Source organism: Penicillium hordei (genome assembly GCF_028827395.1).
Source record: "Penicillium hordei strain IBT 12815 chromosome Unknown utg000005l_segment0_segment0, whole genome shotgun sequence".
Lineage (NCBI taxonomy): Eukaryota > Fungi > Ascomycota > Eurotiomycetes > Eurotiales > Aspergillaceae > Penicillium > Penicillium hordei.
The window spans coordinates 673,913-688,184 of NW_026623146.1; the positions used below are offsets into that span (position 1 = coordinate 673,913).

Here is a 14,272-nt window from a genome sequence, read left to right on the forward strand (position 1 = left end):
GAATCGGGGTGTACAATGACACCGGAAGAGAGGGAAGACGCAGCTTCTTATAAGCACACGATCAAGCTGGGTGAAATGGAAGGGGAATTGGATTTGGTCGCAGAAAGGAGCCATTTCGGCGTCGTTTTGGTCGTCAGTGAAAACAAGAAAGGCGGCCGTTTCTGGCGTCAATTCCACAGGCCCTGTGTAAAAACGACTGAACACTCTGCTTCTATTTAAATGACCACGTCACTATGGGTCTTTAGAACGTCCTGCCACGTTGATAAACTGAACCATATAATCAAATAAAGCGAAGATATGAGCGGCCAATCCTAGAGGCTAATTAATAGCACCCAAATCCCCAGTGGACGCTATGGATTACAATACCCCCTGAGCTCTCTCGCGATCTCCCCTGAACGCACCTGCGAGCACATGCATCCCCTTATCACCAGGGCATCTCGGCCCGTTGGTGCTCCAATGCTCACATGTTTCGTCTCAGTCGAAGATCTGCCAGGATAGTCACGGCATTTCGCAAACATATAGCTGGGGACACTATCTTGGATAAAGTGGGAATAGTATGACCTAGAAATGTTTATACAGAGTACCGTTGCTGATAATTCAAACAAATAAATACAGAAAGAAAGAAAGCAAAGCATGTGACAATGAAGATCGTGACAGGCCAAATGTTTCGACGAAAGGGTCGACCGGAATCCCAAACTCTCCTCGCTTGCACTAGCCCATTCTACCTTCCTCTATCCCACCTTGCTCAGTCCTTGGGAAATGTAACGAAGTCCCAGTGTTTACCGCCTTTGATCAGCTTCTGGTCCAATCCATCAATTCCACGGCTCACATAGAGTACCTTGGTGAAGAAGACATCGCTCCAGTAGCTATAAGACACGTTTCCGGGTATGAATGCCACATCACCCGAGGTCAAGATTGCAGTTGGATAGTCCCCGATTTTTATTTTCAGGATTCCTTCAATAACCTGAAACGCGCTGGAACCAGACTGGCGGTAAACTGGTACTGTGATATTGCTTTGCAACCTGGATATCGTGATCGTGGACTGAGTGAAATTGAGATCCTGGGCCTGGGTGGGTGTGACAAGCGGCTGTACAATTTGGTATCCATATCGAGAGTTGAGATACTTTGACCCGTACCCATTGGCGATGAAATATGGTGTAGCGGGAGCTCCCAGAGAGTTAGAGCCGGTGTGCCAGTCTGTGCCAGACGGCGCGGTTCCATTAATCAAATCGCGGCGAGGGGCGAAATCCAGTTGCGCATAGACGTCAAACTGCTGAAGGGCGGAGATGGTACTAGGATCGCTGCCGCCAGAGGTTGAAGCATTGATAGCTGCCGGAACATAAGGAGTGTTTGTGGATGAAGTAAAATTAGTGCCTAGTGCGTAGAACAAGTCCCTACTCAAGTGTCAAATTCGAGTTTCACTACTGACTTATTTTCCCAACTAGGGAATACGCCGTCAAGGGTTGGTACTCACTCGAAGCCTCCGGGAACAATAGTACCGATAATCTCGGTATCTGGATCCAATACTTGAAAGGTATGGGTCGTATTACGAGGTACCGAGCCATAATCGCCTTGAGACAAAAGACGAGCTTGTTGTCCACTATTTCCTTTATCTGCCCACAGTTGAAAACGGCCCTTCAAGTTGTAGAAGTTTTCATAGTATCTCTGGTGGATATGCGGTAGGACACCCAGTTCTGCGCTCACAGGAGCGTTTGTGCCCATCAGAGTGAAGGCATAGTCGGAGGACGGACCCGTTACCATGAATCTGTATACTTGGCTGCCAACGGAGACTGCGTGAGAGTTCGCATAGTGCGGAATCACATATGGTCGAAGATAGTCGGGGGCGTTTTCAACATAGAGATCGGGAACTGATGACGTGCTGAGTTTGTTCGGAGCGGTTGAAGGTCGGCCATGGGAAATTCCAGCAGCGACGGTTATAAAAACGACCAAGAGAAAGTACATGGTGAATTCTATTGCAGACAAATTGGTCACATTTAGGGGGGTAAGGTGTGCTCTATAAAATTGTAGAAGGGGCCACAGAAGCCGGAATTTAGCCGGATTCTGCCTTGATCGGGACTTGTGAGCCGGTAGATATATTCACCGGCAAGTTTGAAGTATCCGTAATTTGTCCTTCAAGTCATTGAATGCCTTTGGCCCACATAATTTGTCGCTCACTTGCCGAATTCGTCTTCATTCCGCTGACTCAGCGACATAACGGTAGACTACAATTGTTCGCCGTGCCGACTCAATTACCCAATGCCTCCAGTGGGGCCAGAGCGGCATCAGAGGTTAATTTTCATTTAAAAGCGGGGGCATTGAACCTCCCGGATATTGAATTACCCTAGCCTATTTATATAGTTCAAGGATCTGATTGTCGCCGTCGGTGTTCGGCGCTTTGGCATCCGTCTTTGTAACCCCATGCTCAACAGAGCCCGATGCCGAAAGCTAATAGCTAAACTCGTGCTCGAGCCTCACTTTCCTTGAAAACTTGAAAACGGGGGAAATAATCTAGTACAGTAAAACCTATTTATAACGAATTAAATGAAACACGGTAAAATATTCGTTAAATCCAGGTACCATATAATAAACATATATTTCTGGTTTATATACAAATTCATACTCTAAAAACGTCCCTAATATCACTCTGCTTCCTCCCCCCTACTTTCTTCGCTTCTACCAATTTTCTATGCTTATAAAGCGCGCTAATTAAATGCGCTTTACCTTAATCCTACTACTCTCTATATAGACAAAGCGTATTTAATGCCTAAATAGCTTTATCATATAGAATCTAGACCGCTTCAACCTTAATTTCAACCTTATCAATCTCTAGAGGGAACTTACTAAGTAAAATATGATCAGTTATACCTAAATCATCGTCTATAATCTTATCAATTGGGTTATAGGAATATGGCTTTCGGCGAGTTTGACCTAATAGATTAGGGCTTTTTCGAGATCTAGCCACTTAGCAATTCGGGAGCGTTTAGTATTAGATTGATACTTTAAGAGGTCGGCGTTAAGATGATTATATCGGGAGGAAAGGATCTTAGATATTATAGAGGGAGATAGGCGATGATTATAGGCTTCGTAAAACTATTGATTGAGCTGTTTACTAGAGAACTGAGGGTTGCTTCGGCAGTACTCTCGTAGTGCTACTTTCTAGGAGATAAGGATTGATCGGCGAGGCATTTTGATTGGTTAAAAATGATATAATAGAACCTCGTTTTAACGAATTTAGTATAGGGGGAATAGTGAATTAACGAAGTTCGTAGTAAGGGGGGGATTTCGTTATTACTATGGCGGATTAATTGGTGGGCCGGTATTACTTCGTTAAAACCAGGTATTCGTTAAACCCGGGTTCGTTATAACCGGTTTACTGTAGTATAGATTCCCCTGGGAGTGCCAAGAGATGGTGTGGGGTGCTCCACTCCCATGACCCCACTTTTATGAGGAGATATGGGGCCGTGGAGAGTCAAAACTCATGAACAGTCGTATGCATCTAAGAATATCCCTGCAGGGTGCGGGTGCGCACGCTATCTTTTGACACCCGAGGCAGTAAAAAGCAAAGTGCCGAGTTTCTTTCTCCAAAGCCAATACAGTCGGAAACCATTAATACTATACGCATTGTTCTGGAGAGACCTAGGGACCAAGTGGCCAAAGCCGAGCATGGTTGGAAGGGTCAGTTAGGAATTCTTCGGGTCGGGAACTCCACGACAAGATAGCTTTGATATGCGGATTGTTCCATAGCTAGCGCTGAAATAAGTCTCGCTCCTTGCAATATACAGTCTCGATATTGGCTTGATATCACATAAGAAACTCTTTCCGAGACCTACCGCCAAGTCCCTAGTATGGGTGGGCCTTTTATTGGGCAGGTCGTACCAAATCAAGGGCTGCGGTGAAACGTCTGTCCGATTTTGGACAGAGGAAATCAAAGATTAACCTTGGACGGAGCCTTGTTGTCTCGCATATATCAACATCTATCTTGAAAATCCAGAGATCTGAGTCTTAGTTTATCGTAAAATGACAATGAACTATGAAGCCATAATATCTCTACCTGATCCATGGGGGGTAGTGCTGATCTCAGAGTGTCAGGATATTACAGCGATGCGGTTTCGGTTTAGGTCAGCGCGAGGGGGCCCGCACTAGTTTTCAAATAAAGGGGCTAGAGTGCATTCTCAAGGCAATCAGAATGGCAGTGGGAGTATGGAGAAATTAGCACTTTAGTTCTGCTGCAATCTCTTAAAACTCCAACCAGTCTATTCCCCCGCAATCTCTGTTGTCCACATCGTAGGGTTGGTGTTGATCTCTCGATCTTTCTTGATCAGTGAACCAGATTCCCTGGTTTTTGAGATCTATATCCCGAACTTCAAAAAGATAATCACGAAGAAAATATAGAGTTTCGAAAGATAAACTTACGATAACCGGAAACTACTTAGGATTGCGATGAACAACCAACTTAGATGTAACCCATACCATGCTCGATTGAGAACTTTGAAACTTGTGGGGTGGACCCTACACAGATAGGCCCTAAACTCGGTAGTCTGGTAAACATGGAGGCCTGTGAGATATAAAGTCTCGATCCCGTGCGGAAATTTTATGAAAGAACTCAACAACAGTATCATTTTGCTTTCCTTGCTACCACTCCTTCATGCTTTGGAAGACAGTTGCTCTTGTGTCACTTTTGCTTCTCGAGCTTGGGACAAACCGAGCCGTCAGGTAGAGCCCTCAGATTACATTAATAGGAAGACCTTCAAAGCGAATGGCGTGAACTTCGGAGGTTGGCTCATACAAGAAGCCAATATTGATCCTATTTGGTAGGATACCTATTCTGGAGTCGCCTCATATGAATGGGCCCTCTGTGAGAACATGAGCTCCCAATGTGGGCCAGTCTTGGAGGAGAGTTACGCAACTGGATCACCACATCAGACATTGACTTTAATCCTGTCGTAGTTGTTACACTCCAAGATTCTTGTGATGTTAAAGCGTCGGCGCATGATGTGTAATTTATTGTTCTCAGGCATCAACTCACATATAATAATGTGGCCCCGATATACAACCCCTTTTAGATTTTACGTGTCTTGAGGCTTAAGTTTTTGGTAGTGCCCCTGAAATTTCGGGGGCCATCTATTAGCTCCATACTTTTTTTTTTTTTTTTTCCCTCTGTCGAAGACACACTGATTCGCCTTTCATCTGCCATTATTCCAAGGGTAATTTACTTCGACTGTTCTTGTCGCTCTTTCTCAATTCTTAGCAAAATGGCCCGCACCATCCTTCGCCTCTTCGCGTTGTCCGCTGCTTTGGGCCAGGTGACTCGCTACCTTCAATCTCAACACTGCTGGTCCTAGTTGGGACTATACAACCAAGGATCTAGCAAACACGACCTCACAAGTTTGCAAGGACGCCTATAGCCCCAGTATCAACTATGATGAAACCCTCCTCAAGATTGTGGCATCTATGGATCCTGACTTCGACCCGCAATATTCGGACTTGCAGGCTATATGCACCACAACGTGCAGTGAGGCATTATCCCAGTATATCGAGAAGATCAATGCCGCATGTGACAAAGACGGCGATCTAGCCGGGGTTTCCAGCGGGAACAAGTATATTTACCAGGCTCCCGTGGCCACCGTCGGCGAGGTCTTTCAGTACAAATACGGCCAAAGTTGCCCTAAAAGCGGGTGAATTCACAAAGTGGTTTGTTCAGGCTGTACGTGCTTATGCTTTCTTTCCGCAGGTCTGATTACTGCTACTTGACCTATCCCAAAAGCGACGATTGGGCCACAACCGACTTCCAATGTAGCGACAAGTGTGCGGTCAAGTTTTTCCAAAACGCCCACGAGCAACCTGGATCGGCATATTTCTTTAGCTACTTTTCTCTTGGTAACCAATCCTCATACTGGGAGGATACCTTTGCTGGTGGTTGGGAAACTGTCATTCAATGCGGCGACGATGGAAGCGATGTGTAAACTCCGTTAGCACGAGCGCAAGTTCGACAAACCCTCCCAACTAAATAAGCACCAACTGCTGCGGTGATAACCGCCGCGCCGGTTTGGTCTGCCTCTGAGACTACAACTACAGCCACCAGTGGTGCTTGGAGGCTGAGAATCTCTTTTTCATTTCTTTAAAGTTTATTGGCATAAATGATCACCTTGCATATTTTCGAACCTAATATAACCAGCAAAAGCTTAGATCTTCATCTCCATTTTCTTCAAAGATTGAAGTAAATCATCCTCTCGTCAGTAACCAGAAAGACTAGAGCTATCATTAACAATTTGCGTCATCAAGGACCTAGGTCGTATAAGCCACTGTCTATCATTGTATAGCCTAGGTTGATCTTCGATTTGAGCAAGAAATCTGGTTCTTATCTATTCCAGATATCAATTAGAAGTAAGTATTCTTCATAAGATATTGCATTCCAACACAATACTGTACTGAATTCTTCCCAACCACAAAACAGACAAATCCGTTTGAACAAACCACTCAAGACCACCGCCGCCTCGCCACCGAAGCCGAAGCCGAAGGCCTTACCGTCGAAGAAGGAAGCGCCACGGAAGACTGCGTATGCATAGCACTAGCCGGACCATGGCTCCCAGCATCCGGCCTAATCTTCTCCTCACCAGCCGCAATCTCCCAACCATTCAAAGTGCGATTAAAAAGCTGCAAAGATGCTGCAGGATGATAAAACGGCACCATTTGACCCGCATCGTAGACGCCAGTAAACGAGAAATTGCCATATTCACGAGTCACACCGTACTCTTTCCCATCCACAACAAAGGGTGTGTATCCAGCGGAGCGGAACTGTTTAGAATATTCGTATTCCGTCTCAAGGGAGATTGCCTCGCCACCAAACCAATTACAGGCATAGTCTGCGTCGCCGTAGATTAGTGCAACGCGTATAGGTCGTGATAGGAGGACTTCTAGGTCTTCAAGGAAGTTGGGGTATGCAAAGTCTCCGGTTTGTGTGAATCCGTAGAGGATATCGGCGTTGGAGTTGGTGTAGTTTACGTCGACACCGATGGCGTCTAATATGGAAGCTTGGTTGAGGTATTCGAGGTAGTATTTTGGAGGGATTGGGTCGTTGGTCGGGTGACGGATATCGTAGCTTCCGCGGCCGCTGAGGACATGGTATGGGCCCTCTGTAGGAAGGTGTGAGAAAACTATGATAAGAAAGAAAAGAGGGATATGAATTGAAACATACCCACGTTATCGCGACACATGTTTGTAGCCTCCGAACAAAGCGAGAGGTCTGCGGTTGAAATTCGTTTCGTAGCTCTGCACAGTGCTATCAAAGTCTGGCAGCCCTTGGGCATTTCATTGGCGAATTTCATGTAGTTGTATACCGTATCGTTGACCTGCGTATGAGTTTTGTGTAAGCCTTTGTCTCACTTGAACGAGATAAGCCCTTACGCTTTGAATCCCATAGGTGTTGTTGACGGCAAATTCGGGATAGAAATTCGATTGGATACCTAGGTCAATGAGACCATTGATGATTCCAAGGGTATTGAACTCGAGTTGAACACCATCGATAGTACCGTTTGCAATCTTCTGGTTTTCTTCATAGAAGTGATCAAAAAACTATACTAGTCAGATGAATAAAGTATCATTCCAAGTTGGTAGCACTTACAGCAGGACCCCAATGTCTAAACACAACAAAAGGGATGTTAGATCAGGATCTTCTTATACTTTCAAAGATAAACTTACCCGCCATAGCTCTCAGTCCAGAGATTGAAGCTTCGCGAGTTGATCTTTGAGTCAATTTTTGGTAGGCCGGAAAGGAATCCTTGAACTACTTCCCAAGTGGCTTTGGCGGCGAGATCGGTCGTAGCTTCACAATATTAGATAGCGGATCAGTGCATCGAAACTGGATCACTTACTAATATCCGAGGGGTCTATCACGGGGTAACGGCCGACAACATTCCCATAAGAAGCATTCTGATAAGACCTAGTGATAGGGTCAAAGGAGCCGGGTGCTTTCTCAGCGTACGAGAAGCCTGTATGCCAACGTTAGCAAATTGATCCGTCGAGATATAAACAGGGAATAGGGATCATACCGACACCAACGGGCTGGGATATAAAGAGAACGTTTGAAAGCTCATTCCACGAGTGAGGATTAAGGTATGTCTCCAGCTCCTCATTGATAAAACATGGTCCTAGTTCTATACTCGATTAGCTTAGTTTCCCCGTCTATTCAAGTATAACATACCTTGGAACAATCCAACCAAAGAGTCACTACCAGGTCCCCCATTAAGCCACAGGGTAATCGGTGCATTCTCTGGATCATGTCGGGCCTCAAAGAACCAGAAGAATGTATGCGAGTCTGGCGCAAGATCCACATAGCCCGAATACGACTTGACGCCTTTGGTAGTCTCGCAGATACCAGGCTCCTTGTAGCGAATAGTAACATTGTTTCCAGTCTGGATAGTCTTGACGCCAGTAGGTTCATCGGGGAGTTGGCGGCGATTGAAGAAATTGAGATCCGGGTTTGATGCTTCGCTGGTTCTAAGAAGTGGGAGCAAAAGCGGGATCCAAGCTGTTAAGTACATCTTGCTTCGGTGGGTTGTGTTGCGTGGAGTTCGTGCGTGAATAAAGCAGAATAATTCGACTGACATAGTCTAGTTATATATTCATCTCTAGAACGCCGAAGACGTCATGGAATCGGGCTGAAATAAAGCCCACCGCAGGAATTAGCTGTCATTGTTGCATACGGGAAGGCAACACGGCGGTGTCTGAATAACTGCAAATGAAAATCGATGTTGACGTATAATAAGTGCTAACGCTGCTCTTGGCGGGTGATCCATAACCCAATCGGGAAATATCGTGCGCCGGCCCCCATGGAGATGCAATAAGCCACGATGCCAAGCTTAAGGATGCATGTTGATCGATCCCAGATCTAGAACAACTATGCGCCGGATGTCACAGTTGCCTAACGGAAATTTTCAAATTGACTAGCAAGCAGGCTTGGACGTTCAGAGTTCTTATATTTCAAAGGGGCATCAATGTTTATTTCAATTGAGGCCCAATGTGTATTTCCTTCGCCGAGTCAATATTTAATGGTTCCAGAGCACAACATGTGGCGGTGTTGGCTCAAATACCATGGAGCTACACGGAGACGGACTCTGCCAAGCTCATGGGAAGGCATCAACTGTCCTTTTATACAACGGTTCATCCAAGTGAATATTTCAGTAATTCGCTGTGGTCAATCCTTGTCCGTTACCGGTATCTCCAAATACTCAACCATCTTCTCCCTGGCACGCTCAACCTGATCCTGTACATCCAAATCCCAAAGCCACTTCAGACGTTGATTAAGCGTTTCCCTCAGTTTCACCGGATCATCACGAACCCCATCAAAACACAGACAAAAGATATCCGCATTCTCCTTACTGCTAGTGACAACCCTCTGGCTCCGAGGCCGACGAATATCATCGTATGCCTTCAAAGCCGCAACAACATCGTCAACAGAGTTAACACGGGAATCAGTCAGTAGTTCCGCGAGCACATGAGCATCCTCAATAGCCTGACCAGCGCCGGCACCCTGGTGTGGCGTAGATGCATGTGCGGCATCGCCGAGAATCGCTACCTTAGAGCGAGTGTAGGTTGAGATATGGGGATGTTCGAAGATGGCCCATTGAGAAGGGTCGGGCATGCGCTGAGAAACAAGGTAAGTAATCCAGTACCCAGCAAAAGCACCTCAACCCTAAACAAGATCAAAAACATACCTCAACTAGAGCCTTCACATACCGCCCCATATCCCTCGTATCCCGTTCAATATCCTCCCTCCTCGCAGGCCTAACCCAAGAATCATATTCCCAATCCTCATTACTCAAAACATAGATCCCAACATTAACCAACCGAGCCCGCATAATAGGATACGAAAGGGCGTAAGCCCCCCGTCCAACATAGATCGTCGCAACGCGCGCCCTCTTCTCCCCAACCGCCTCAATCATATCCCCCATCTCCAAAACAGCCCGATACCCATACATACCACTATAAACCGGCCTCGTTCGGAACGATTCAACGGGAATCATACACTCCTTAACCCTCGACCGAATGCCATCACAACCAACAACAACATCAGCAATAACAACCTCCCCATCCTCAAACCCCAACACAACGCCATTCTCATTCTCAACAAGGCTACTCAACCTCTTCCGGAAATGCACGATCTGTGGGGGGACAAGTTCAACAAGCGCATTTAAGAAATCCGCTCTCCGCAACGCCGTCTGGCCGGATGGTAAGGCTTTTAGATTCATTAGAACGTCTCCTTCTTGTGCGCCTGTTGCCCAGACAAGCTCGAACCAGGTTTGAAGGTATTCTTCGTAGCCTGGACTGTCTGCGTGGGTTGTTATGAGTGAGTTGTAGATTTGTTGGATTGAGGGGTGGATTAGGGGCATTGCGCGGTAGGCTGCTGGGCCTAGGGAGATTCCTAGGCCGATTTCTTTGAAGGTTGGGGCTGCTTCGTAGATTTGGACGGGGATTTTACGGAGGTGTAAACCTGCTGCGAGTGTTAGGCCGCCTATTCCGCCGCCGATTATTGTTATTGTTGGTTTGGGTGACATGTTGGAGCACTGGCATAGGGATTGAGATGGAAATGGGATTGGTCGTTGGGATTGGAGTTTAAATAGTTTTCTTTTGGGTTGGTTCTATTTGTCAGGTACTTTCAAGATTGTATGTCGGTAAGGTTGGGAGTCGTAGTGCATGCACGTATCAAGCAGCCACATGGGCGTATGTGGTGGTGTGGAACCTCGGTGATTAGTATGACAATGACTGTATGTCCGACGTCGGGGAGTCAGGCAGAGGGGTACAACCCTTTGAATACGGGACTTTTGGAACGGAAGATGGGGGATTGAACAGGCGTCAGGGAAGTGGGCTATCGGACAACCCGTGGTGGTGCTGGTCCTCACCCTGCACTGTTAGCGGCGTGCGTGGAGTTTGCCAAGAAATGAACAGCATGGATAAGGTACGTATTGGTATCCAGGGTCTCTACAGGGATCATCTTGGAGGGACAAGTATATATTGACATTAAAGTTGGAAGGGTACGAGATAGCGCCAACCGCCACAAATCGTGCGTTTGCGTGTGCAACTCTAATCTGTCATGTCTGTCCCATTCCATGAGACGAGAGAATGGACATGTACTGGACATATATCTCAGCGCGGTGACCTTGGTCGAAGTCGCGATCCTGTCGCGAGGATGCCCCTGGGAACCCGAAATGGGCTCATTGACATGTGTATAAGAATCGACAAGCCTGGGGTACCTACCCGTTTAGGCAGTCTAGAATATATGGAGAAAAAAATGTGAAACCCGCTAGAAAGAAAATGGTGGAAAAAGTCGCATATTGTGCAACATGAAAAAAAAAAAAAAAAAATTTCAAATCATAGGGGTAGTGATAATCCGCTGACGCTCCCACTTCGGAGGACCGAAGGGATCATCGCGGGAATAGATATCTGACCGATCCCAATCGGAGTCAGTGTCCTCAATACCAGTGCGCTTATCATCTGACCTCAGTGCCGGAGAGGTATTAGAGTCATCTAGTGCGCGACGGAAACGCAGGAACTGTCGCGACTCCGTGGAACACGCGGGCTGCATCATGCTCATGCCTATACCCGACTGCATGGACTCGAGAGCTGCGCGCTGCAGATCGCGAATGTCATCGCGCAAACTGCCGACTTGTGTCTCGAGGTTTCTGCGGGCTGTTTGTTCACGACGCAGGAGCGTGACTAGCGTGCTGTATTGCTCAATTGAGACGCCGTGGTAGTCGGACAGGGATGAGGCTGATGGGGCGGGGCGGAGGGTGCGTGGGGCCATTGTGTCTGCGCGGATTGTGCTTGTGCTGGAGGGGCGGGTGGAGATGTTTGGGAGGGGGCTTGGGGAATCGTCGCGGTCGCTTGCGGTGGGTTTGTTGCGCATGTGAGGAGGGAAGGAGTCTGCTGAAGGGGGCTGTCGGGGGCGCGATGGTTTTTCGGTGGAATTTTCGGGGCCGTTGGTTTGCATTCGCGCAATAGCGAATTCCAAATCAATTAGTTTCACTTCGAGTGTGGTCAACCGCTGTTCCAGGGTGACACTGTCATCTTGCTGCATTGTGCTGACTAGACTTGCGAGGTTCGACGGGAGGCTGGGTCGTTCTGGTGTTTGCTCGACTTCCATCAAGGATGGTTCGGCGGACACTCGGGTCACACTGGTTACTGTTGTTCCCGGTGAGGGCCGCCCCGAATATCCACTATTAGAGCTTTCATCTAATGGCGGGGACTGCGAGTCAGGAACCGAGGCTGGCCTAGGCGCGGATGATGTGCGCTGTGGCCAAGAGGTCATGATCTCTGGCATGTTATCTGTCATTTCGCGCAATGCATCCGTGCTCCTTGATAGGCGGTGGGAGAGCAAGCTGTGTCTGCGCTCTTAGGATATGGCTCCTATCCTCTTGCGGATCGGATATTGCTATTGACGCCACGGCAAACCGAGATTCATCGTCTGAGAAAACCACGCTAGGGAGAGTTGCGCGTCTTCGACGTGGCTGCATGCTACCCGGCATTGAATCGCGCAAGGTTGCAGAGGATAGAGGAGATAGTGGAGACATAATCGGAGACAGATGTGTTCCAGCGAGCTGCAGGTTCTCCGCCGAGAGTGGACTGCTTCGGTGTAAATTCAAATTCAAAGGAGGCGGAACAGCCAACAACGGTCTGCCTTTCGCTGGTCCTGATTTTCGCATCGGTGGCATCGCAAAAGTGGATTCGGATGGGTTCTCCTCCAGTTCGTCGGCTTGACTTTGTCTTTTGCGGTTGAAGATCTTGCGCATGACCGTTTTCAACGTGCTTCCCGTTCGGCGATGGGCAATAGACGGCTGAGAGTGGGAATGTGAGTGGAATTCCATTGATGGCAGCGCCGTATCATCGTTGTCTCCCGTGGAAGATGCAGGGTTCGAGCCGGAGCGCTCTCCGTGCGGAGAAGATCGCTGTGGAATACTCCCAATGGACTCGCTGCCCGCGCTCGCTATGGATCGTGGTTGTCTCGACATGACGACGGGGTATGGAAGGTCGCAATCGAAAAATAGTGGGCATAGAAGGTACGGGTAAGATATCAACTCTGATCATTACAAGCAATATGGGTATATGGCGCAAAAGAAAAGAAAGAAAAAAAAAAGAGGATTCAAGCGAGTGTCGGGAAATAAATATCGAAGGGTATCAGAGGGAATCAACGAATTCGAATAAAGGCTGGATTTAATCGACTGAGACTATGGAAAGCTATCAAACGCATGTTAGCTGAAGAACCAAGGTGGTACAAACGGAACATACAGTGTCGGATATGATCAGGAACATAATGATCACGGTTGTTCCCGTTTGCCAGTCTCATAAGAAATAGAAACAAAGAGAGAAAGAAAATAAAAAGGACAAAGGGTGAGTGGGAGAGAAGAAACAAAGGGGAGAGAAGTTGGAGATTAGGGAGAGAGAGGAGAGGAGAGGAGAGGAGAGGGAGAGAGAGGAGAGAGAGCTATTATCCCCACACCGGGAGTTCTTCACACCACAGCCGACTTCGTAGCAAAGAGGGAAAAGTGGAATCAGATATTCAAAGATAGAGTGAGGTTAGTCTGTTTCTATTTTGTACTCTATAGTCTGTGTTCTGTGTTCTGTGCATAGATAGTTTCTACTTTCTATTTAACCTTCCACATAGAAAAAGAAAGAAAGTGGAATGTTCTGAAACACCGATGCTATTATCCGCACTAGCCCAAGTGACACGACACAGTTTCAACAGTTTCAACTTCAATGAGCCCATAAGTCCAGCAGCCCATCATCTCATTCGTCCATTAGTCCATAAGCCCACCGTATGTTTTTTTGTGCCAGCACAACCCCTCGGTCATGGCCGTCCCTCATTCCTGGAATGGAAGGAAGAAAAGAAGCCGCCCGATTCTGTTTCGGGAAATGCAACTCCGACACCTTATTGCAGAAATGATCGTCTAACTGGACGTTTCAAAATATCTTATCTTTGTGTCCCAATGTCCTAAATGACTTTGGGTGAAAAGTATTTGAGTTGTTTAAGTTACATCTTCCCCCCCCCCTGCTCATCCCTTAGACCGTGCACCCGGGACTAAATTTAACCTTGGAGAATAGTATCCCGTCTATGCCGCTTCTAAGAGATCGACATTGTTCTGGAACGAGCAAGAGCAAATGGGGCTTCTCGATCTACACCGAAAAGACCCGAGGTCTATAGCAAATCTCCAGCGTCCGGGTATCGTAGGTCAGCATGTTCTTCCAGGAAATCCATCCACTGCTTCAGAAAACTACTCCC

At 47.2% G+C, this 14,272-nt stretch overlaps 5 protein-coding genes across 5 annotated transcripts; 1 reads left to right on the forward strand and 4 right to left on the reverse strand.

Annotated features, from left to right (window-relative positions):
* Nucleotides 1-745: 745 nt before the first annotated feature.
* Nucleotides 746-1,962, reverse strand: N7537_009212 (uncharacterized protein; the record flags this gene model as incomplete). The annotated part of the gene is made up of 2 exons (XM_056900266.1): nt 746-1,394; nt 1,475-1,962. 2 exons carry the CDS (start codon nt 1,960-1,962, stop codon nt 746-748), a joined length of 1,137 nt encoding a protein of 378 aa, XP_056748934.1.
* A 3,290-nt stretch (nt 1,963-5,252) lies between these two features.
* On the forward strand, nt 5,253-5,963 carry N7537_009213 (uncharacterized protein; the record flags this gene model as incomplete). Its single annotated transcript, XM_056900267.1, has 3 exons — nt 5,253-5,303; nt 5,362-5,675; nt 5,732-5,963. The coding sequence occupies 3 exons, from the start codon at nt 5,253-5,255 to the stop codon at nt 5,961-5,963; spliced, it is 597 nt and encodes a 198-aa protein (XP_056748935.1).
* Nucleotides 5,964-6,477: 514 nt separating this feature from the next.
* On the reverse strand, nt 6,478-8,606 carry N7537_009214 (uncharacterized protein; the record flags this gene model as incomplete). Its single annotated transcript, XM_056900268.1, has 8 exons — nt 6,478-7,133; nt 7,196-7,349; nt 7,405-7,572; nt 7,622-7,637; nt 7,699-7,822; nt 7,872-7,988; nt 8,049-8,153; nt 8,201-8,606. The coding sequence occupies 8 exons, from the start codon at nt 8,604-8,606 to the stop codon at nt 6,478-6,480; spliced, it is 1,746 nt and encodes a 581-aa protein (XP_056748936.1).
* Nucleotides 8,607-9,193: 587 nt separating this feature from the next.
* On the reverse strand, nt 9,194-10,553 carry N7537_009215 (uncharacterized protein; the record flags this gene model as incomplete). The annotated part of the gene is made up of 2 exons (XM_056900269.1): nt 9,194-9,643; nt 9,714-10,553. The coding sequence occupies 2 exons, from the start codon at nt 10,551-10,553 to the stop codon at nt 9,194-9,196; spliced, it is 1,290 nt and encodes a 429-aa protein (XP_056748937.1).
* Nucleotides 10,554-11,362: 809 nt separating this feature from the next.
* On the reverse strand, nt 11,363-13,004 carry N7537_009216 (uncharacterized protein; the record flags this gene model as incomplete). Its single annotated transcript, XM_056900270.1, has 2 exons — nt 11,363-12,380; nt 12,448-13,004. The coding sequence occupies 2 exons, from the start codon at nt 13,002-13,004 to the stop codon at nt 11,363-11,365; spliced, it is 1,575 nt and encodes a 524-aa protein (XP_056748938.1).
* Nucleotides 13,005-14,272: the final 1,268 nt, after the last annotated feature.